This window comes from Nelumbo nucifera, chromosome 2 (assembly GCF_055504915.1).
Source record: "Nelumbo nucifera cultivar China Antique chromosome 2, China Antique-T2T, whole genome shotgun sequence".
Classification (NCBI taxonomy): domain Eukaryota; kingdom Viridiplantae; phylum Streptophyta; class Magnoliopsida; order Proteales; family Nelumbonaceae; genus Nelumbo; species Nelumbo nucifera.
The window spans coordinates 63,213,949-63,237,703 of NC_142650.1; the positions used below are offsets into that span (position 1 = coordinate 63,213,949).

Below are 23,755 nucleotides of genomic sequence, written 5' to 3' on the forward strand. Positions count from 1 at the left end.
ATGTACAAACATCTTATTGGTTCATCTTCTTTTTATTATTGGGATGCATGTTTCAATGTATGGAGTGAAGACTCCCACATTGAAAAAAAAAAGATGTAGGGGACTTGTATGCAAGGATTGATAACTCCCCTCATTGCACAACAGTGGTATCAGAGCTGGTCTGGCTGACTGCAAGTTTTGAGAGATGTATGTGGCAACTCCCATGCAAAGTTCAAAATATCGTACAGGCTGATACACCGGTATCGGCCTGTATCTTTGCTTGTGTTTGTTTTAGTTTTTTCTTTGAAATTGGTACAGACGGGTTGGTTTAAGGCCCATCTACCCCGAGACAAGCCAGACCTTGAAACACCCCCTATTGGGGTGTATCGGGAAGCCCCTGATACAATACATATCAGATGATACGGCCCTACACGTATCGAAATTTTGGACCTTTCTCCAATGGCTTTTGCTGGTTTCCCCATGGTCGAGTTGTTGGCAAGTGCGCCATCTCCCATGATGACTCCCCTATGGTGATTCCCCTATGAATGACTACTTGTTTGGCACTTTGCGATTGAGTGATGGCTCCCTATGGTGAAGTACCTAATGTGGAAGAGATTTATATGTTGAGATTCATGTGTGAGTGTATGGAGTGAAGAGTTCCACATTGGCAAAAGAAAAGAGATGCAAGGGACTTGTATGTGAGGATTGGCCCATAAGGGCTTAAGCTTTTGGGTTAAAGGTAGTGCCTAATCTTTGTGTGTAAGTCCTGAGCACATGTACGACCTTCCTGGTTCTGACCACTCCCCTCATTGCATAACATGTATCCATCTTCAAACTTGTACCCCTTGCTTATCAGCTTGTTCACCATTAATCACTTGCTAATGATGGTGACTGCTGTGAAAACCATGAAAATTATCTTTACTGGAATTTGGTAGTTAGGGACGCCCAAATCAAATTGTCTGGGCTTGTAATTTCAAGCATTCTCTAGATTTGTAAAATTAAGGATTTAAATAAGATCACTCTGGTTGTGTCCCAGTTTCAGATGCTAGAATCAAACACACTGAGGTGGATGGGTTTGTAGTTGAGTGATGATGTAGCCATTGTATCAACATCCCGGTCATTTGATTTCAGCAAATGCAATCTTGTTAACGAGATATGCTAACTGTAGCTTAGAATCTTTGAGTTTGATTGTCAGTTCTCACACGAGTAGCAGATAGTCTCACTTTGATAGAAGCCATTTCTTTGGGGTTGTACCTTGGGTAAAAACTTTCAAGATTTGACCTCTTTGTTGAAGAGAACATTATTACGGGTTGGCAGATTGTGGCTTGTTTCCGTCGTCTATGTCCTTCAGACGTTCTTGGACTCTTGGTCCTTCCCTATTGGCATCAAATTAAACTTCGATGGTTTCAGCTTGGGCAAAGCGGGTCCCCCGTGCATGGGCGGTATTTTCCAGAAAAAAGCCATGGAAACATTATGGATCTGTTTTCTAGACCTATATTCTGAGTCTAGGGATTCTACAAGGGCTAAACTTTTGACAGTGCTACAAAGTTTTAAAATGGCAACTCTTAATTGCAGAGATATTTTTGGTGGGAACCATGGAAGGGGGATTCAACGGTAGTTGTGGGTTAACTCAAAACAAATAGTTTTGGTTCTTGGAATTGGAGACATAAGATGATAGAAAATATGCAATTTGGGGGACTATCCCCATGCACGACCTTTATTGCATAGAAAATATGCAATAGGGAGCTCGGAACAACCTTTATGTGGTTGCAAAGATCAGCCAACACCCTAGAAGATAAGTTGGCTAGGCGGGCATGAATGGAAGCAATGCGTGTGGGGGACTATCTCCCATTGAGGCTGAATGTAATACACAACCTATGATGAAATTGGGGAAAGTTGATGTCAAGGTGGAGGAAGAAAACAATGCTCTTTTTGGTTTTTACATTGCTTTCTGATTCATATGAAAACTTGGTAACAACATTGTTGTATGAGATTATGAGGAGGTGGGTGATTCCATTTTTTTTTTGATCAATAACGATTTCATTAATTCACCAAAGAGGTTACATAAGGAAGACAAACACACTTATCTTCCAAGTACAATCAAGAAAACAAAAGAATAGGTAGAGACAAAAAATTACAACTTAGCCCAAAACATTGAATCCCTTTCTGCCCCTTGTTTAGCTAAACCATCAGCTAGAGAATTGGCTGATTTTTTGACCCAACACATTTTAACTTCCATCTCCCGCACCAACCACTCAAATTTCCTCATTTGATTACTGTACCTCTATGAACCTTTAATTGATGATGGAAATGTTTTCATAGTTTCCAAAGGTATGTTTACCTATTTTCTAGACGAGTGGGTTTTAGATTTTGGGTGTTCTATGCATTGTTTGCTCTAAGACGAAATATTTTGACACACTCGAAGAGAAAATGGGTGCTGGTCTCCTTGAGTGATATATTTATTTGTGACATCATTGGTGTTGGGACGATGGAAATCAAAACGTGTGACAAAGTGATTCACACTTAGGATGGTATGGTGTATGTTCTAAAGATGCATATGAATCTAATATCATTTAGCCGATTAAATTCTAAACGTTGCAAGGTCTTTGCCACAACTAGAGTTATAAAAACCATATATGGAGGTATGGTCTTAATGAAGGGAGAAAAGTAGGGATGACAATTTCATGGGAATTTTCGGGTATCCAACCTGTCTCGACCCTAATAGGACCCATTTATCAAAATCCTATAGGGTTTGGGACAACTTTGAGATTTTAGATTAAAACCCTATAAGGTTTGGACGGGTTTGGACGGGTTTGGGTTTTAACTTTAGGGTATTTGATACCTGATAACCAGGATGCATAAATATGAACCTATTATATTATATTATCATGCAAAAATTTATAAGTTTTAAGTACTAAGATAATTATTCTATTATTAATATTTTATTTGTATTAATTTCTTGGGATTAAAATCATCATTTGATGTAAAATTGGATTTGATAGATTGTTTATTTCATTTAGTTATAAAATGCTAATTTTAAATATTATTTCTTTTAATTTTTAGTTGGAATTGTTAATCATATACATGCATTGATTGTTTTGATGAACACAAAAGTTAATAAAATCTATTTTATTTCATTAAATAACACAAAAGGCGAGATGGATTAGTTGTTTAAAGTAGTGTTAAGAGATTTGGCGCTATCATTAATTGATTTGGGTTCAAGTTACACTATAAGCATTAAGAAACTTTTTTTAGTAGAAACATTTGGTCAAGGGGTTTAATGGGTGGGATGGGTCGGGATGGATTTAACGGGTTGGGACAGGATATGTTTGGGAAATTGAGAGGAAAAGTTAGACGTGTTTGGAGTCAGGGATACATAGGCGGGCACGGGTACCCTACCCGTTGCCATTCCTAAAGAAAAGTATATGGGCTTGTATCATTTGGTTGGGACTTGGGAGTATGATTCCCAAAACTTTGATGAGTTGTTGGAAGCAAGATGTATAAGATAGTGTGGCCACATAAGGAGTTTCTTTTGTAGTTGAGTAAAAATTATGCTGCATGTTTCCAAGGTATAGGTGATGATGAAAGGAGTATTCCTGCCAAGAAAGAGGAAGGATTAAGGTCCTTCTCTAGTAGGGCTACTAATGGGTTAGTTCTACTTGATTGATCAACCAAACTGGACCAATTATTGTGTTAATAATATATAATAGTTTTCTAGTTTTTTTTTTGTAATTTTTATTATATTTTATGTCTAAAAGGGTAAGTTTGATACACAATATATAATATAACTTTGTTTTGATACACTTGACTTATTAACATATAAATAGTTTTACTATTTTATTATGATTTTTATTAAGGTTATATTATCAAAAAAGTTTTAAATTATTATTAATAAATAATTATGTCTATATAGTTAGGTCTAATTGGGCTAGATCCAATTATCCTGATTATTAATGGGAGCAATTCTAAGCCCATGGTTTTGCCTTGACTAATATTCAGTTTGGGATTGGTATTGGTTGTCTTGAACCAGGACCAACCCATTGACACCCCTACTCTTTAAAATTAACTAGGACTATTAACTTAGGTGTAGCTACATAGGTGCATTTTCTGTTTTGGTTGAATTAGACAGTGTCAAGACCTAATGATTCAAATTACGTGTAGTTGGTGATGTTTCTCAAGGCTAATGAATATTTGCAATTTTTGTGAACAAGTGGAGGCACAAATAGAAGATATGCAATTGTAAAATAAGCTAAGGTGGGGATTATTAGGTAAAAGAGTGCTCTTGGTGTAAGAGTGGGTTCTTTGGGTTAAGAGAGGAGAGGGAGAAAGGATGAACAAGGGTTAAGGGTTGGTTTAATTTCAAACCATGAAGTGCTATGTGTTGTTTCTCATTTTCTTTCATAGTGAAAAATGGTTTCGTCATAAATCTTTTTGTTCTTGGTGGTTGCCATTTTCTATCTTTGCTTGGATTTCTTTATTTTGTTGCTATTGGATTCTCTTGGTTATTTCATTTTAAAACATATGAGCTTTGAGATACATATTCATAAACAGAGTGGACCATTAAGGGAAAACAAGAAAAATGAATACAAGTTAATAATTCCAGACTAAAAGTTATATGTAAAGAACTACAAGATATTCCCATAAAAACCCTTTATAGAATCAAGTAAAGCAACATGCAACTGTAAGAAAGCACCAAACATCTTGTAAAGATTGAAATGTGCTGAACCTAAGTTGCAACATAAGGAGAAAGCACTTAATGTTCAAATATGTCGAAGTCAAGTTTCTATGGAAGAAGAAAGTGATGCAACTGTTGTAAATAGGAAAAAAAAAACATTTTGTTCAGAGATTTTCTCAAACATGTTTAATAAATTAATATTCTCCCCCTCTCTCATGATTAGGTTCATTGATTAGTCCTTGAGTCCTAAATTCTTTAACCATCTTGATAGACTTGAAAAACTTGACTTTGTACTAGCAGTGTATTGCCTGAAGACGAGGTTTGCTGATGTTTCTCAAATAGCAATGAAGATGTTTTCTAGAAAAGCTAAATTTGGCACTGTAGAGCAAGATGCTGCAAGTCTAACAACTTCCATATTGCATAATCCATGTTATCAAGTTTATCTCATGGGAGTTCTTGTTGCTCAATTTTCCCCCAAAATTCTTCTATGCAAACTATAAGCACATACATTCAAGCATCACAAGAACTACGCTATAGGACATACAAACACATGATGACAGTGTTTCCACATTGTAGTATAACCCATCACAATGCAATCTCATAGTGCAACAACTCTCAATCGCAATAGACACTTTTACCTTGCGATATGAAATAATAAATTGCCATCGTAATGCAAGGCATGCTAGTTTTAAATTAAGAATCTTGTTGTCACAGTTTTGTTCCACATTTTGATACAAAATTTCAGTGATCTTCTATGCTATGAATCTATGATGGCATTATGCCTTAGCGCCAAATCATAATAGCATAACCGTTCCACACTCAAGTTGCGATGACAACCCGAAACTTAGACGTTCCAAGAAAACTTCCAAGGCACAATTAGGCATGCTTCTAGAAAGGGGCAGTAGCTGCACTCGTGCTCATGTGTGGATCCCAAAGAGAAGGGCGGGAACCTAGACCTTGAGATATTCGCATGGATATGTGACAGAATCCCACTCGTGCTCACCTGCTAGATTTAACAGAGTAACAAATTTTTCTGTTTGGGAAAAGTTTCCTTCCTTCTACATGACAGGTTTATAAATAGAGGAGGCCCCAAACCCTCTTAACCTTATTCTTTCAAAATTATTGTGTAAGCTCTAACAGACTAAAATCCTAGCCTCCTTTAAGCTTCCTTGCAATTCCTTTCCTCCTTTCCTCCTTCCTCTTCCCTTTCCTAAGTCATCTGCCATCTTTTAGGTAGTCCCCTTCGTAGCCTTACTCACCCTACCTATACATGCAACCAGGAATGTCTTTAGTAAGGTCTTTATTTGAGTGGTAGCTGTAAATGCATGCAATGCTAAAACATTCACAACATGAATTATGATTGCTCCAGGGTTTAGGAAAATTAATTCTGTGGTCTATTATCCAATTTGTAAATACACTGCATATCATTCATTGAACACTATTGATTAATGGCATTGATTGTTTTTGTTGCTAAGATTCTTTTCCTTGCTAAAAAGAAACATGTAATGCTTTCCAACTCTACACACTTTTTCTACTTCCTAAGATGGAAAAGTAGTTCATGCTATGGGATCTCCATGAGTTCAGACTTCTCCAAGCTACTGGTTCAAATTTTTGTTCTCATTCTACCTACAATGTAATATGTGCTCACGGTTATAATATATATTTTATAAATAAATGTATATATATATTATATCAATTGGTTCGATTTTCTTGGTTTGGATTGGTTTTTTAAGAACACCCTTATAGAGTATACATTCCGAGCTCGGGTCTCCTACCCACACCCACTTACAGAACACTATAGCTATAAATTGGGAACATCTTCCCTGTCTATATGTTACAATTCGTTGGGAGATGTTCCCAATGTACAACTGTAGTGTATTGTGGGTAGAAGATTTGGATTCATATATTCCAACCAGATGATTTGCATGAAATTATGTGGTCTCATAAATTTTGATTAGCCCGAAGTTGCTACTATCAAGATGTGTGTTTCTGCTAAGGCTCAGTTTAGAAGGAATACAAATACAAAAATGTACAGTACAAATAGATACAAAATACAAGGTTTTGCATTTTATATATTTGTATTTATACTCCTTCCAAATTGAGCCTAATGTCACAAGGGAACTCTTCGCCACACCCTCAAGTGCCATCCACCATGGTTGCAACACACTTTCAGTGTGTCATGAGTGTGTCTTGGATGGGGCTATCTATGTATTTTATAAGGGGGAATGTCAATGGCATTTTTGTAATTAGTGGTATGATTTTTCAAAATGTATGATGTATCTTTCTGTTACTCCTCCAAAAGCTCAACTTAATTCTTTGAGGGGAGGTAGGTAGTTGAGTGGTGTCAATACCGTGTAAAGGTTAAGCACGGAGTCTCCTCGACACAAACTTCTGTGTTTGTGCTTGCCACCATTTTATGTAATATAAATAGCCTTTTTGACTAATTCGTGTGCCATCTTGTTGTTTTTTCTTGTATTGTTGTTTTGTCGCCTAAGCTTACTTGATGCATTCGGGTGCTGCACAGGGCCCTAATGACTAGCCCTGTATTAGAGCACATTAGTTAACTACTGCCGTAGTTGGTATCAAATCAACAAGATAGATTAGAGCGGTCATCACAACAAGCATCACATTGTGGGGTGTGGTCCCTTAGCACACCTATTAAACAGGGTTCAAGCAAGTATCACACATTATGTCAGGCAAGAGGCCAATCATCATGTCCCCATTCCAGTGACCCCGAAGTAGTGTTCATGCAGGGGCAGACACATGGACCATCTCTAGAAGGCATATTGTGGTGGTTTGAGTGGGGGAGTGCCATGCTTCCTCACGAACATCAGTCACTGTTTATTTTGGTGAGGTGTGGGTGGTGCACCTACATCTTAGTATATGTTTGGCATCGATGCTGCAGATGCATTACGATTTTTTGTTTTTTGAGAAAACAATGTCTTTTTTTTGTTTGGAAACATTGTTGCCAGGTAGGACGTTTCTTGGAGAAATAACAGCACTTTATGTTTGGTACCAACACTCTATGTTTGTTTTCAGCACTGGTACCCATTATATGAAGTCCACGACACTACCACATCATGTCCTCATTGGCAACAATAAGCTACAATTTGAGAAAGCGCCAAATTTGGCGTTGCTCCAAACCATGCCTTCTCGATTCCAAGGCATGGCTTGGAACACCATTTTTTATCGAAAAACAGTTTCAAACAAACAAGCATTTCTTGGGGCATTGTTTTTTTTCGATGTAGCACTGATGTGTCACCGTTTTTTGGAGCAATGACATCGATGCCAAACAGATGCTTAGTTTCATGATAGATGAGCCATTATTCTATAGCTTGCCAAAGGCACTACTAAGGCGAGGACAACAGTTAGAATTTGGTTTGTACTGGCGGTTGGTCAAGGAATATCACTAAGGTGGTAGCTTTGCACCTAAAAGGGTCCTCAGTTAAAGACACAATATTGGAATGTTAGGAATGTGGGTGCACTTGTCGCTGGAGCATGGTGGCATAGCATTGACATTGCATCGGATGACATGCCCATCACATCAAGGTAGAACATTCGCAATGACAACAACACATCACACAGGCGGGTGCATATTCGACAACATCATGGGTAAAAGTTGTCATCACACAAACATATTGTGGTCGGATCTTTGAGGCAGAAAATATTGGGGCCCCCCAGAACGAAGAGATAGCCCAAACCAACGAGGTGAAGTGTAGTTTCGAGGGCCAAAAGAGCATAAGCCATGCCTATGTTTGAGTATCTTGAAGTCTGCAAGCTAGCATGGTGAAAGGGTTTCCCAGGACACTATGGAAACAATAGGAGAAAACCTATCAAATCGTGTTTGGTAGCACCACCGAAAAGCTACCAAGAAGATGGTCGAGCCTTGGGATAAAGAGAACACGAGGCGAACCTCTGTGAAGCATTACACACATATCTTCAAGAGCCATACACACATTTAGAGGGCATATCCATTGCACGGTTTGAGTAACCTGAACACAATTGGTGAAGTCTAAGTAGGTCGGCATGGTGAAATGGTTCCGATCCCTTACATGGATACCAACATAAGTGAGACCCGGGCTAACTAGGCGGCCCTAAACTAGAGCACACATGGATGAATTGGGACACAAAGGCCCATTGCCAAAAAAACTGTTGTTAAGACAACAACGGGTTGAGTGGGGGAGCCTATCACAACCTAACACAGGCTTAGCCTTACCCACGTTTGGTAGGTTTATGTTTAGTGGCACTATCATAAATATCGCTGATATGATTTTTTGGAAAAGTGATGTTTCCTATTGGTAGACCTCCAAAAGCTTAACGTACTCTTTGAGGAGGGGTGGTCAACCTCCTTAGGTGCTTGACCTTGGCACTCTATAGACCAACATCCCTTTGCGAGGTGGCTCTGGTTAATGGCTAGCATGGCTACTAGGGTTCCTCATAGACATATACACACTTATGGGGACAATGCATGGACTGTTTGATCTTTTTTTTATCCTTTTTCCTTGGATTGCGACTGGGATGCATATATCAAAAGTTCAATGTGCAATTTGAATGAGATAGATTGTTTCCAATTAGTAATTGAGGTTACACAAAATCGGAGCTAGAAAAGGAGGTAGGTTTAATCTGAAAAGTATTTTGTCAAGACACTGCACAACACACATGAAAGGGAGGCTTTCCATGTGGGTCTAGCCCAAGCATGTCCCTACACCTTGCTAGCCCCATGTCTAAGCTAATCGAGCTACCTCGTTGCTCACAACGCACGAGTGTGTTCTCAAGCCCAATAGATGCTTCACATTGTTAGCACAACAAGTGCCTCACACCATCGGCACATAGTTGCCTCTCATCATGGCATTCTCCCTTTGACACATAAGAGGCGCCTCCTATGGACTAACAAGAGCCATAGAGAGCATAGGCCATGGGCTGCGAGGTCATGATCTAGTGCCATTAACCTTGGTGGAGCCATTCATCGGGCTGACACATGGCCATTTTAACAAATCAGGCTTGTTCTGATTGTACACGGCCTGAACACTGCACGGGTTTCTTCTTTTGCAGACCTAACCCCGTGAAAGCTATATTTGATTGTAATGCAAATACATTTGCACTGATGCAAAACCATGACAGTGCAAATGATTTGAGTGTAAATTTTGACCTATTTTTTGTTTCAAATTTTAGCTTATTTTATTTGATTGGAATACAAATGAAGTACATTAAGACATGAAGCAGAAGAAAGTAAGATCCAAAGCAAAATTAAACAAGAATTTGCATTTTTTACATTTGCACTCCCATGCATTTGTAATAATGCAAGTAAATTTTCACTGCCACCAAACACAGCCTAATGTAGTAACTATAACAGTACAGATACTGATGTGTCATGTCTTTACTTCTTGATTGTGCTTTATAGCGCTCATATTACACGTTTTGTTAGTAGCAGATCCTGAATGGTAAAGAGTCGTGGGGCTGCCATTACTGCACTTTAGCCCAAACCAACTCGATTTAGTCTGATGTGAAATTTGGTTTTGATCTGTGAATTGACCTGGCTCAAAACGGAATTTTTATTTTTAAGAAATTGCAGTGAAATTTCAGAATTAGTTTAAAAAACAACTGTTTTCTTATTATTCTCTCTTTTTCTTATATTTTTCGGTAATTTATTTCTTGATCTAATTAATTAGATCTCAAGTAACTACATAAGTTTTCTACTCCAATTTGAACCAAAATTAAAGGGTAATTCTTTCCATGTAAATCTACTTCCAGCATCCATAAAATCAGAACGAAATATCTAAATTTTGAAAATTCAGTTCATCGTGTTCCAACTATATGGGTCGGCTCCAGGAACGCTGTTTAGTCTATTTTCAGTTGTCAACTTTACAAAACCCTTTCCTTTGTCTCGGTTTGGGACAGACAGTGTAAAACAAGCTTACATTAATGGAGACATATTCATGAGCCGGGTTCAGGTTTGGTTTTTTGTCAAAATTTGAATAGGTCCAACTCGAAGTCTGAGCGTAACATAATAAAAAATTGGGCGCGGAGCCTGGCCCTTGAACAGGTCTAGCAGAGATGAAATTTTGAGGATTTAGATGAACTTCAATTTTTTCCATAGACCACGTTTGTTTGAAATGGAAAATTGAACCGGGGTAAATTTTACACTCCGGTTTGATTTTACGCATGTTTGAAAAGAACAATTTTATACCATAAATTAGTGTAAGACTCGTTTTTGAATTTCTTTACACCGATAATCGACATAAAATATACATCGAAATTAAGGATGTAAAACTAAAACTCACCTGACTTCTATCATACTCTTCTCACCCTAATGTCTTCTTCCTCTCTGTTTTAACCATCATTTTTTCTCATTGGTGCCGATGCATCTCCGTCAAACATCTAATATGAGATTTTGGCACCGGCAAAACTCAGATCGGCACCGGCGATTTTGACAACTGGGTGGAGTCCTCTTCACCACTGACCCTTCAACCTTCCCAATAACAGAAACCCTCTTCGTCCCCATCAACGAAGCCCTCTCTCGCCTCTCGACTTCTACACACGAATGAAGTTGGCCTGAACCAGATGCTGCAACTTGTTGCAGCGGCAGATCTGAACCCAGGGTGGCAGCGACAGATTTGCAATTCTCTCTCTTCTCTTTCTCTCTTCCTCTTCTTCCCCTTTTTTTCTTTTTCTGTTTTGTCACCGCCACTGCAACCACCTCCGACCTCTCCTCTGTTCTATTTTTTTGAATCGTTGAAATCACCCGAAGACACTGTATATCATCTTCTCCTTCGAGACGAACGCAGAACGACAATCCTTCCTCTTTCTTCACTTTGATCTTCGCCTCCCTGAAACCATCACATAAAATCTGTTCCCTCTGCTAGGCAAATAGAATCGATTGTAGCAGTGACCACGTGAAACTTCTCCTGATAGCACGATCCCCTGTCGCAGCAACGAACTCAGACCTATATTCGATTAAAACCAGCGATGGCAAGACAATGCTCTCAGCACTCCCTATTCTGTGTCGACTACAGTATCTCCCATTCTATGTTGACACTATAGTTGAATGCAGCAGTACCATCTTTATCTACTGTGTCGACTCCCATCTTACCGAATTTACACCTTCACAATCAAACATGATTGGTGTAAATTTTCAAAATCTACTAATCCCAATTTTCATCGACAACTAAACTGATTTATATTTCTCATGATGTAAAACTGAATTTACACCTAAAACAAATACAAACATAGCATTTTTCGCACAAAGTCGCTATTCTCAGATTTGAAGCCGTGTTCTCATGTTCGCCAGCCCGAGATTATTTTACAGTTGGGCTTAAATTAATTTGTGAGCCCATGAAAAGTCTAATATCCAAGTATGGATTATGGATCAATGATGAAAATGGAATAGAGGGCGGAACTGGCTGTGTGGAATACAGAAATTAGAGGAATTTAGGCTGTGTTTGGTTTGAAGGAAAAAGTAGGGAAAAGCCTTGTAAAAGTTTTTTATCTTTCCCTATCTTTTTCCTTCAAACTTTTTTCATAAGGCTCAATTTGGTAGGAGTACAAATCATGGTTTTTAAAAATGAACCGGTGACTAAACCAGTCAGGGGTCCGGTTATCGGATCGAATGGTCTGATCGTTTGACCTGAATGGCCAACTCATTCTGACAAAAAAAATAAAAAAATTTAAAAAGAAATTAAAAAATTAGAAAATGGTCAAAACCGTTTGAACGGTTAACCGACCAGTTCAGCGGTTTGCTGACCAAAATCAACGGTTTTAAGGGAAAAAATGGTTTTAGAGGAAAACGAAACCGATCAAATAACCAGTTTCCAGTTTTTCCTGTCCGGTTTTGAAAACAATGATACAAATACAAATGTATACTATACAAATACATATAAAATAATACAAAATACAATATTTTGTACTCTACTATTTGTACTCCTTCCAAACTGGACCTAAAGTTTGATTTTGCTCATTGGTTTTGCTCAAACTTTTGCAAATACATACAATTGCATGGTGGGTGAGTCCTGATTTTCATAAATTAAACACGTGGCATCTTAGAAAGGCATCGATCTCATTGCTGTTGTCGTGGGTGCCCTCACTATTGCATGCCTCAATTGAAAAAAATAAAAGAAAAAAAATCAGTCTCAAGAATCCAACAACAAATCCCCTTTATCATGAATACTCTATTTTCATAAATCAATAAATGCATTGGCGTTGATTAAGTCTTATCTCTCTAATCTACATTTATTAAATGGTAACGATTCCTTCTCTATTATTTATATGCAAGTTGTAATTATTTTCCTCATGTTTCCAAGTTAGCAATTAAAGAAAGAAAAATTTCAGAATATTTTTCTCCTTTCTATCCCGATTTTCCTCGTCCTTTCTTATTTGATTAATCTTCTTAGTAACCACTCTATCAATTAATTGAGAACAACCAGCACTCCCCAACCACCTTTTTTTTTTGGTTTTTTGTTTCCATCTGTTTTTATATCTGCTTTGTTTTTGGACCAGTTTTTTATTCAAAGACTCATGAGGAGAACACAATACAGCATCCATCACTCCTCTTATTTGTTCTTGCATGGTGAAAATATCAACTAAAAAACAAAAAAGAAAAACAGCATCAACCCACTTATATATAATATTATTTATATTTTAAATTTTTTTATTATTTTAAATAAATTTATTTTTCAAAAATACTGTTCATTAAAAAATTTTGGGGATTTAGTTACAAGGAATCCGACTCCATTAGGGATTAAGAATGGAGGACAACTTTTAAATTTGGCGGGGATGGACGGGGAATATGATTCTTGCCCGAATCCTCTCCTATTACTATTCCTAGTAAAGTGGGCAGCTGTGGGCTGGGTTTAGGTTAGTGTTTTTAAAACCAGAATGGCTGGAAAAACCAAGAACCGATCACCTGACCAGTTCTGTTTCACCCCATAACCACTTTTTGGACAAAAATCATTAATTTAGTTAGCGAACTGCTAACCTAGGCAGTTGAACCGTCTACCCGAGCAACGGTTTTTGACTATTTTTTGTTTTTTAATTTAGTTAGCAAACTGCTAACCCGGGCAACCATTCCCTCTCTAGTCTGATTTTATAAACTTTGGTTTGGGTTTTGAGCCCATGGGCCAGTATGGCACAATACGATAAAGTGGGCCATTCTGGCACGGTCTGCAGCCCAACACAGCATGACAATCCACATATATATCTATCTACCAAATGTGGGGTGGCTTTGTTAATATGTTAGGTGGTTCGCTCAGCCCAACACGGCATGACACAATCCACACATATATATATATATATATACCAGATGTGGGGTGGCTTTGGTAGTATGTTAGCTGATGTTAGCTGATTGGCTCCAGCATAGACGTGGATTTGATTCTTACGACCACCTTTAGGGAGGGGGTTATTAGTGGAGTGTGTATATATAACAATTTTTATTTTCAATTTATATAATTTAAATTTAATTTATTATAATTTTTAAATTACATATATAAACAATTATATATATCAAATTCATATAGAATAAAATTCTAGGATTTATTTTTTCAATCTATTATCTATTTTGTTACTTTATTTTCACTTTTTCATTATTTTTGTTTTCATATTTTCAATGAAAAATTGTATACCAACGACCTGGCCCAAATCGGCATGAACCTTCCTAGGCCCTTGCCATGGGCCATACCAAGCTTCCCTTTTGAGGGGTTTCGGGCCAGGTAGGCACAACCCACCCAGGCTCACATTTCGACCTGACATAGCCCACTACAATATGACCACGACCCACATTATACATCTAAATAGGGGTGCAAATGGATCAGATCATGATCAGATCCGATCCTATTTGGTCAAATTCGGATCACCCCTTATTCAGATCTTTAGATCGGGTCGGATAATAGGATCCGATCAGAAATCGGACTGGATTCGAATCACCCCCCTATCTGATCCGATTAAGCACTTATTGATATTTGGGAAATAAGCCCAAAATAAGTACTTATTTAAGTCCAACTTTCTAGCTTTTTTAAAGTGCTTATACAATAAGCACTTATTCAATTTTTTCTTCTAAAATTATCCCTAATTTAATTTTAAAATACCACTTATAAATTTATCCATAGTTGAATTTTATAAAATTATTTTTATGAAAACACTTTTACGAAAGCACTTTTATAAAAGTACTTTTATGAAAACACTTTTACGAAAGCACTTTTATAAAAGTACTTTTATGAAAACACTTTTACGAAAGTACGTTTATGAAAGTACTTTTAAAAAATTACTTTTACAAAAGCACTTTCATGAAGCACTTTTACGAGCGTACTTTTATGAAAGCACTTACGGAAGTACTTTTACAAAAGCACTTCAACATAAGTAATTTTATGAAAGCACTTTTATGAAAATACTTTCATGAAAGCACTTTTATAAAAGTAATTTTATGAAATCACTTTTATGAAAGTACTTTTATGAAAGTGCTTTTATGAAAGTACTTTTACGAAAGCACTTTATGAAAGTACTTTTATGAAAGTACTTTTGTAAAAATGCTTTCATAAAAGTACTTTCTTAAAAATATTTTTATAAAAGTGCTTTTGTAAAAAATGCTTTCAAAAGGTATATTTTAAAAATTTAAAAGAAAATAAAGGACAAAATAGTAACAAATGCTTATTTAAGTGCTTATCAGAGAAAAAGACTACCAAAGGTTCAATATAAAATAAGCACTTGAAAAAATTGGGGGCCAAATGCAAATAAGTGCTTATTTGAATAAGCTCTTATTTTAATCTTAAGCACTCCCAAACATGGCCTTAGTGTATTGATGGGTTTGAGAACCAATACATATGGTAGACTATGCACAGATAATTTTCAATACTTTTGATCTTTGGTATTGTGCATATCAATATTTTAAACCCTGCCTTCTGTGATTAATTAGAAGCTGAAGGCGCATGAAATTGATATACATTTCTGTAACAGCATATTGATATGAAACCATTACAAGGAAAGAAGTAAAGAGAAAAGAAAAAGAAGAAGCTCTTCTTCAATGGCTAGGGAGCAGCAAACAGGAGACTTGCCGCAATTGTCTTTCTCGTAAACTCTAGAATTCAATCAGAAGGTTGAAAAAGGGTTATGGCAGGGCGGAACCATTTGTATCTCCATTGTTGTCTGGCTTGAATTGTCGTCGCTGATCCAGTTCCTATTTCAAAAGCAATTGAAATTGTGTTAGTTTAATACATATCAGTAGCAAAAGAAATGCCTTAATTATGTGGCTAAGGCTTTTTTAATAGCAAAAGAAGATAAGTCTTAAGGAATGCCAAATGCAGCATAAGTAATATAATAAAGATCCTAAATTAATAAAGTGATTTACATATATTTTCACCTAATTAAAATTTCAAGATGTTGGTTAAACCCTGATGATATTGGTGACCAATTATGTAATATTCATCAAAATTCATAAGGTGTTTTGATTGGTCAAAACTCTTTAATATCAGATCTTTTCGGTATCATTGCTGTGATTATAGTTGTAGCATTTTCCTGTGACCCCAATAAGACATACACGATAGAGTGGTTTGTTTTTTATTTGATCACTTGTGTCCTGTTTTGCAGAATAAGTGATCTCAACAAACCATGAAATTAAGGCTTAGTTTGGATAAGCTTTTGGCAGTGAAAAACAAAATTGTGCCAAAAAGTATTTTGAACATTCTTCAATAATTGCTTTTAAGAACAGAATTATATAAGGTGAAAACACTTTTAAGTCCAAAATACAAAGCATAAAATCGAGGCTTTATGCTTTTGAGCTTTAAAAGCACAAATCCCCAAGCTTATCCAAACAAAACCTACAATAGGGCAAAATAATAGTATTAGAAATTAGATCATACTCTCGAGGCCGAGATGTCCACAGGGAACTGAGAGCTCTTAATCGGACGTAATACTCCCCAATGGCCAGAAAACATCGTGCCGCTTGTCGAATGGTTAATATCCGTCGCATTTGATGAAGAGTTTGCTGTCTCAAATTATCAGCCTACAATTAAAAAAAAAATCTTAAAACCAGCATCTACCAAGACAAAGAAATAATCAATACAAATCTACACAGATGAAGACATATTTGTTAATTTATTATTGGATCAGACCCACTGATCCATCATCAATATATATTGAAATGGGTCCACAAACCCTAAATAAAAATTTCAAAAGGGTTGAAACCAAGGAAGCTTTCTTTGTTTGTGGGGCTTGGACTCTTCCAATCATGAAAAAAGAATATTAAGAATGCTTAGTTTTTGTTCATTTATTTATTGGGTTATTAAATTTAATAGTCATGTCCAATTTTGTTCTCATTAATATTTTAATTTTGCTGATGGGTATGGTTAGGGTTTCTACATCCTAAGGTGCTAAGATGAGATGGGCACAAACCCACTGATCCTTCAACAAATACTGAAAGAGATCGGATTAAATGAATTTGATTGCTGTTTTATGAGCTGTGAGGCCAATCATTTTGTTTCAAACCAGCTATAAAGGCAGATGAGGGATTGAGTGGTTATGGACTACATACACTTTACAGATACCTGTCCTAGATTAAAATGATTGATCTCTAATACAGCTATCAAGTTCATCTAATTAGCTTTCTGATCATGTTGAAATGGGTCCTCACTGGAAGATGAAATGGGCACAAACCCTAAATATAGATAAAAATTTCAAAAGGGTTGAAACCCATGAAGTTGTCCCTATTTGTGAGGCTTGGATTATTCTAAAGATGGATAAAGGAATAAGAAATGTCCATATTCTATTCATTTATTATTGTTCTATTTAATTTAATAATCATGTCCAATTTAGCTCTCAAAAATATTTTAATCTTGCTGATGGGTATGGTTAGGGTTTCCACATCCCAAGGTGCTATGTGGAATGGTCCCTTGATACCTTTACAACCTCACATTACATCATGACCTAGCCATAGACATTTGGGGAGAGACCTCTTCCCTTATGAAATTTCTGTGGCTTTTGTCTAGACAATGACATCCAATTGCTTCTAAAGAAGTAAAAAAAAAAATATTAGTATTTGACTTTCTCAAGTAAGATTACCCTTCTGCCCATTCATCTATGACCTTGTCATGAAGAAGGGCGGGGCCCCAGAAGGATGATGTGGCAGATCCCCCACTGTCCATGGAACAAGGCAACACTTAACGTGAGCTTTGATCGATTGCTTGATAACTTAGGGCTGGGAGGAGGGCATTTTGGTCATTTAACTAAGATAACTACCTCCCAAAAGAACTTCACTAGTTGTTTATGCATTAGATGTGGTGTCGCATCGTGATTGGCTCTCCAGGAATAGGGAATAGTTTTACACATTTTACTTCCATGAGGAGTTCTGAAATATTGAAGTCTAATCTCTAAAGGGTTGACCACATGTACTTGTCCACCCTACACGCAAACTCCCCTGAAAACGTCACACTTTTCTTTTACCACATGGCAAGAAGTTATTGGCCTAAAAGTTCTGTCAGATTAGGAGAGAATGATTCGTGAGGTAAAAGTATGACGACCTTGTTTGGCTTCGCTTGATGAATAATGATGAACCACCCCATCTAAGTATTATTGGCTGCTCTCTTGGCCTGTTGATTAGGTCGTTTAAAACAAACAAAGTCCATTATTGCCTCTCACCCTTCCTTTCCTTCTTTCTTCCTTTGTATAAGTCTTATCTCAATCAATCTCCATCCTCAGAGAGAGAGAGAGAGAGAGATCACTTCAACTGTAAGCTAGAATTCTGGCCGGAATCTGGCACCTACTTCATGATATGAAGCTACGTTTGCCTCAGTACTTTCTAGAAGAACACCGGAAGTTCTACTTCCCACCATTGCTGAAGCTTGAAAGATCAGGAGTAGGAGGGTTTGAATTGCAAATAACCGTTCTGTTTGTGTTTGGAGAGTCTGGTTAATTACCTGTCGAACGAAGCCTTCGAGGTTGGATAGCTTGCTCAGTGCCATGGCCATCTGATCCATGTAGTTCCCGACGTGGGTCCCCTCGCTAAGCGACCCGCTGGCGACGGTGTCGGCGAGAGACTGCTGGAGCTGCTCTAGACCTTGAGAGAGAGCCTCCTCCGCCTGCTGCGAGGATTGCTGGAGGCTGCATATGCCCATGAATTGCTGCTCCGTCAATGTGTCTAACTGGGGCAATAGTATCTGACCATTAAAAGACAGAAGAAAAATCTCAGTCTGGGAAAACAGTACAGACTAGACTTCAGAGGAGAAGAAAGAAGAAAAGAACGTAAACAAGCGAGGAACCATGCAGCGCAAGATAAAAAAACTTTTTGGCATTTTGAAAAGTGTAGGGGTAGTTTGGTCATTTAAATGTCAACTGTTACGTGAAATGATGGTATAACTGTAATTAAGACGTCATTGGAGGACCAAAAAAAGGTTCAGTCAGTTTCTTTCAGTCAGGGTTTGAAACTTTGAATGTCTCCTCAAACCTTCTCGGCAAGAGTTAGACCCTGAGCTGAAACCTGAAAAATTGCTCTTCCATTTTCAAGAAACTACCAATGAACCCCTCGTAAGTCCTGGGCACATAATGGAGGTATGACCGGTTCAAAACATACAAAAAGACTTAAATACCCTCCAAAAGAAAATTGTACAGGTTTTGGACCTTGATGAGTTCAGACGGCCGAAATCCACCCATCCAGAGGAAACAGCGTTCGGCCGGAGTTGCCCACATTCCGGTGACAAGGTGAAAGACGTCGGATTTTGCGGCGATCCCCTTCAGCCGGAAGATTTCGTCGTAGTGTGCGAGATACCCGTCTAATATTATTCGGAGGTCGCCGTCCGACAGACGTGCCTGGAGAGCTGTCCGGAGCTCCGACATGTGCCTCTGATCGTCCTCTAACCATCTCGCGTACTCCATGTCGAACATCGCAGCTCCTGCATGAAAACAACGCAGAATTTTTGATCTTCAGAGTTCAGACTGAACAAATTGCTGTATATTTACCCTTCAGAGGAAGAGAAGATTGAAGGGGTAGTTTAGTCATTTCGAAGATTGCCAGAAATAATCTAGTAATCTCTGATTTCACGTAAATATCACATCAAGGAAGGATATTATTGTAATTCTATGAACCGGAAGATGGAAGAACTCACCTGAGCTGATGATAGTCCCACTCCCACCTGCTGCACCACCGGCTCCTGATAAGAAGAGACCCTAATCACCATCAAATTCAACAGAAAAAAAAAGAAAAATTGAATTAGTAATTTCTGTGCAAATTTATAAAATAATATTATTAATCTAATTAAAATAACAGGAAATTGTTAGAACCTGAGATCTCGCTCGTTGAAGCTCCTGCTCTAACTGAGTAAGCTTTATTCTACTAGTCTCTAGCTGCTGTACATAAGCCTGCCAGGAAAAAATATTTGAAGATAAAAAAAGGAAAATGGGCATCTGATTTTTTATTTCTTTTTTCTTGAAGTCAACCTGAATTAATGTTTTCCGGCAACAAAGCGATCGTCTGAATCTGACCCACCTTCTTCCTAAGTCGACTCTTCCTTGCTGCCTCTCTATTCTGTGCCAAACGTCTTAGAGTCTGAAACAACAACCGAAAATTAAAAAAAAAAAGAGGTTAATAATATCAGCTTAAAAGTCTGAGATTGAAAGAGTTAAAGAGTGTGGTTGAATCCAACACAACGTAAGAGAACCAAAGAGAGTTTATTCATTTATTTATTTGCTTTTTCTTCTAAATCTATCTCTGACTTCGTTTTCATGACCTTTGCATCGAGTGTTTTCTCTGAAGCCGAACCAGCACCCCTTCTCTGCAACATTTTAAAAAAGAGAAATAAATTGTGTTATTTAACAATAGTCAATCAAAGCTTAAAAAAGAGCTTTTGGGGGCAATTTCTAGGCAGGTTTTTTGTCTCAGGAGAAAATGGAGAGTTTAGACTGAGGACCCCTTGTGGCTACTAAATACTAGCTATTAAGAGATCTACAGTATACAGCAGTTACTGATATGGTGCAAGTTTACTTGTTTAGAAGGTCGAAACTCAGAAATTTGATTTTCAGAAGATCGGTTTTAAGACTTTAAAATGTCCAAGAGAATTGAAGAGAAAATAGTATACTAATGTTTCATGCATGTAAATTTCAAGATTTTCTTTTCAGAAATTTGGATGCAACCATACTTTTTTTGGGGCGAGGGGAGGTGCAAATGGGTATGAGAATATCTGGGAAGCTAGGGATAATTGCAAAAACACATTTTCTTTTGGTATAGCTCCAGATCTTGAGAGTTGAGACAACAAACAGTTAAAGAATAGCATTTGTCAAAAAAAAAACTTCATAAAGATTCTGGCTTTTCTGGGGTTATGAGGATCTTTGCTATCCTTCACTAGGCTGAAGTTTCTTCCTTCCTTGCTTTTTCTCGGAATGTGTGATTCAAGCTTTTAAGATGGAGACATGAATCTAACAATCCAAAACATACAGAAAGTTATAAGGCATTATTTTGAAGAATAACTTATGGAACAGTGATGGCTTTGGAACTTGTTTTTTAAGATGTCAGGTTTTTATCAGAAAACCAACCGTAAAGCTGGTTTGCTGGACAAGTCTGGCTTTGATTGATTCTCTCAGGGTTGTTGGGATTTGTGTCCTTTTATGTGTACAGGTAAAATCAAGCCTATAACAGTAGGTCGTAGCTCAAATGACACCTTTTCCTGAGCTTTGGGATTTGGTGAGAGAAGAAGAGATTGTTAGAGAGCTGTAGCAGTGAATAACCTTTTCTGATGGTTTGGCTTGTTGAATTGGTGATGCCCCTGTTTTTGAAGTGTCATTTGCCATCTCTATTTGGTGATGTTGCTGCAGCGGTTTCTGGTCAATGGCCTGATTTGATGCCTTTTCACTGAGGGGAGATTCAGGCTCCAACTGAGAATCGGTTTGGAAGGAAAAAGTATTCTGAGCAGACCCTGAATCAGTACTCTCTCCTGATCTCGAACTACCCTGGATTAGAAGAATAAGATAATCAATTGGGTATTTGAAAATCATCAAAAAGAATCATCAGAGTCACCTTACAAATATAAATTTCCCACTGGCATATCAGAGCCCAGATTAGAAATTCAATTAAAGAAGTAAAGGATGTTCTCAGAATCACATTGTAGGAAAAAATGAGAGAGATATCTTGCAGTTTTTGTGATTGCCATCGAGGTTGATGAAAACAGACGTAGGAAAAGAAAATAGTCAAAGGGGGAAGAAACTACTCTTGGAGTTTGCTGGAATCTCATTGGCCACGAGGGGAACATTTCCAGAGTAGCAGCTGGCCTGGCTGGTAAAAAAGCTGCAAGAATCACAAAAGCAGAATCCTTGAGCATCATCAAATAAAGACTCCCAAATCTTCAAGCCATATCAAAGGCGAAAATTGATTTCCTTTTCTGCAGTTAAGAGTCAGTAAATCAGGCTAAGAAGTTAGGTTTCCATGTATGACGCTTCATGCCATTGAAGTTTTCTGCCTGAGAATGATTACTGTGTTGGAAAAGGCAAGCCACCCTGAGGCTTCTATAGACTAATTCAAACCTCTCTCTCTCTCTCTGAGTTGGGTTATGCTTAGCAAACATCACAAAAAGGTAAAAATAATAGAGAGACCTACTTCTTTTGGCTTCATCGTTTCTGCTCTTAACTCCTTGGAGCACAATTGCCTCTTCCAACTCTCCCAAATCAAAAGCAGATTCCTGTTGATTACTGAACATAGAAACCCATAACTCATGTAAGAGAAAACTGGTTTTTCTCAAAAATAAAGTGTTTGTAACAAGAGAGCAAGGAACGAGTAAAGGAAGAAAACCTATTGAAGGATACTTGGAAATTATGATTTTTAAACCATATAATAAAGGATAAGATAGAGGAGATCAATAAAAGGATTGAAAAAAATACATGTAATTGGTGACGGGATGGCTGATGCCATGAAAGGTAGGGTAGTTTGAAGATCCAGAATCTGCAGACAGACCATTTTCTCCAAATCTATGACTCGCCATGCAAAACCTTCTTCTTAAACCATCTTACAGAGAAAAAAATAATAATAATAGAGAACTGATTTAGATAAAGATAAGAGAAAAAAATCAAAGCTCCAGTGGTTTATCATCAATTTGACTTTGAAAATCTTTAGGCAAATCATCTTCAAAGGTAGAACAAATGCAAAAGAAGGGTGTTTAAGGGAGGAAATAGAGATGCAGAATCAATATTAATTTCTCCTACCATTTGTGTAGCTCAGATTTCTTCAAGACCTCTGAGCAACTCCTCTTGTAGAGCACAGCTGAACTGAAAAGAGCACACCAGAGAAAACAGAAGATTACAACTTTCTTTTCGAGTTTGGCTGACGAGGATTATTCCAGTTTTTATTTTTTGTGCACCACTCTTATCTTGCACCTCTCTCTCCCTCTCTCTCTCTCTCTCTCTCTCTCTCTCCTGTGTATGTGTGAAGAAGCCTTATTCTGTTGGGTTGCTTTATCACCCTCTGAAGTAAATATCATGATCAGATTTAAACTCTTTCATGGTATAGAAGATCTTGTCCTTTCAGACTGGTCTCAACTCTCAAGCAAGCGTGCGGTTGTTTGAAAAGAAAAAAAAAAGAAGTAAAAAATATTATAATAAACAATAAAATAAATAGGGTCTTTTATCAGGAAACCACCAGAATCATTGAATCACTGATTCCTGCTCCACTCCCCTAACCGGCTATACTTTCTTATTGGCTCTTATATGGGGTCCTCAGAAGTTTAAGTATTCTCATGGAAGAAAATTAAATTAATAAATAATTCAACATTTAATGTGAGATGATACAAGGTTTTCCTTGATTCCTTCTATAAAAAAGGAAAAGGAAAGAGAAGGAAATTGATCTTTCATACTTCATAAATGATGAGTTTTACTTTGACAACTCAGGGCCTTTGAGGAAACAATTTTTTTTTTTCTAATTTTGGTTTATAGCCTCTCAAGTCTCAACCGAAACATTAGAACAATCATGCACAAGCAAAACCACTCAATCCTGCCATTGAGATGGGTTTGTTCGGTATTATCCCTTTTGTTGATGGGTCAGCATCCATTCCTTGTCAATACCTAAAACCATGCCCCAAAATGATTCCATTCCTTAACTAGAAATTTGTTTCAAGGGACCCTTGTGCACAGGTCCAAGGCTACATG

The 23,755-nt window shown here is 37.4% G+C and overlaps 1 protein-coding gene across 2 annotated transcripts; it reads right to left on the reverse strand.

Moving 5' to 3' along the window:
- Positions 1-15,466: 15,466 nt before the first annotated feature.
- On the reverse strand, positions 15,467-23,151 carry LOC104607681 (transcription factor TGA9-like). Of its 2 annotated transcripts, XM_010273362.3 has the most exons (13): positions 22,817-23,151; positions 22,496-22,619; positions 22,215-22,306; positions 21,829-21,905; positions 21,350-21,571; positions 20,356-20,400; positions 20,115-20,174; positions 19,910-19,987; positions 19,735-19,795; positions 19,250-19,521; positions 18,550-18,789; positions 16,498-16,640; positions 15,467-15,815 (listed from the first exon to the last, which is right to left on the reverse strand). In XM_010273362.3, exons 2-13 carry the CDS (start codon positions 22,594-22,596, stop codon positions 15,728-15,730), a joined length of 1,479 nt encoding a protein of 492 aa, XP_010271664.1. In that variant the 5' UTR covers positions 22,597-22,619; positions 22,817-23,151; the 3' UTR covers positions 15,467-15,727. The 2 variants fall into 2 exon arrangements, with proteins under 2 accessions (XP_010271664.1, XP_088754528.1); XM_088898402.1 differs by lacking the exon at positions 22,496-22,619 and having other exon boundaries at positions 22,817-23,147.
- Between the last annotated feature and the right edge of the window lie 604 nt (positions 23,152-23,755).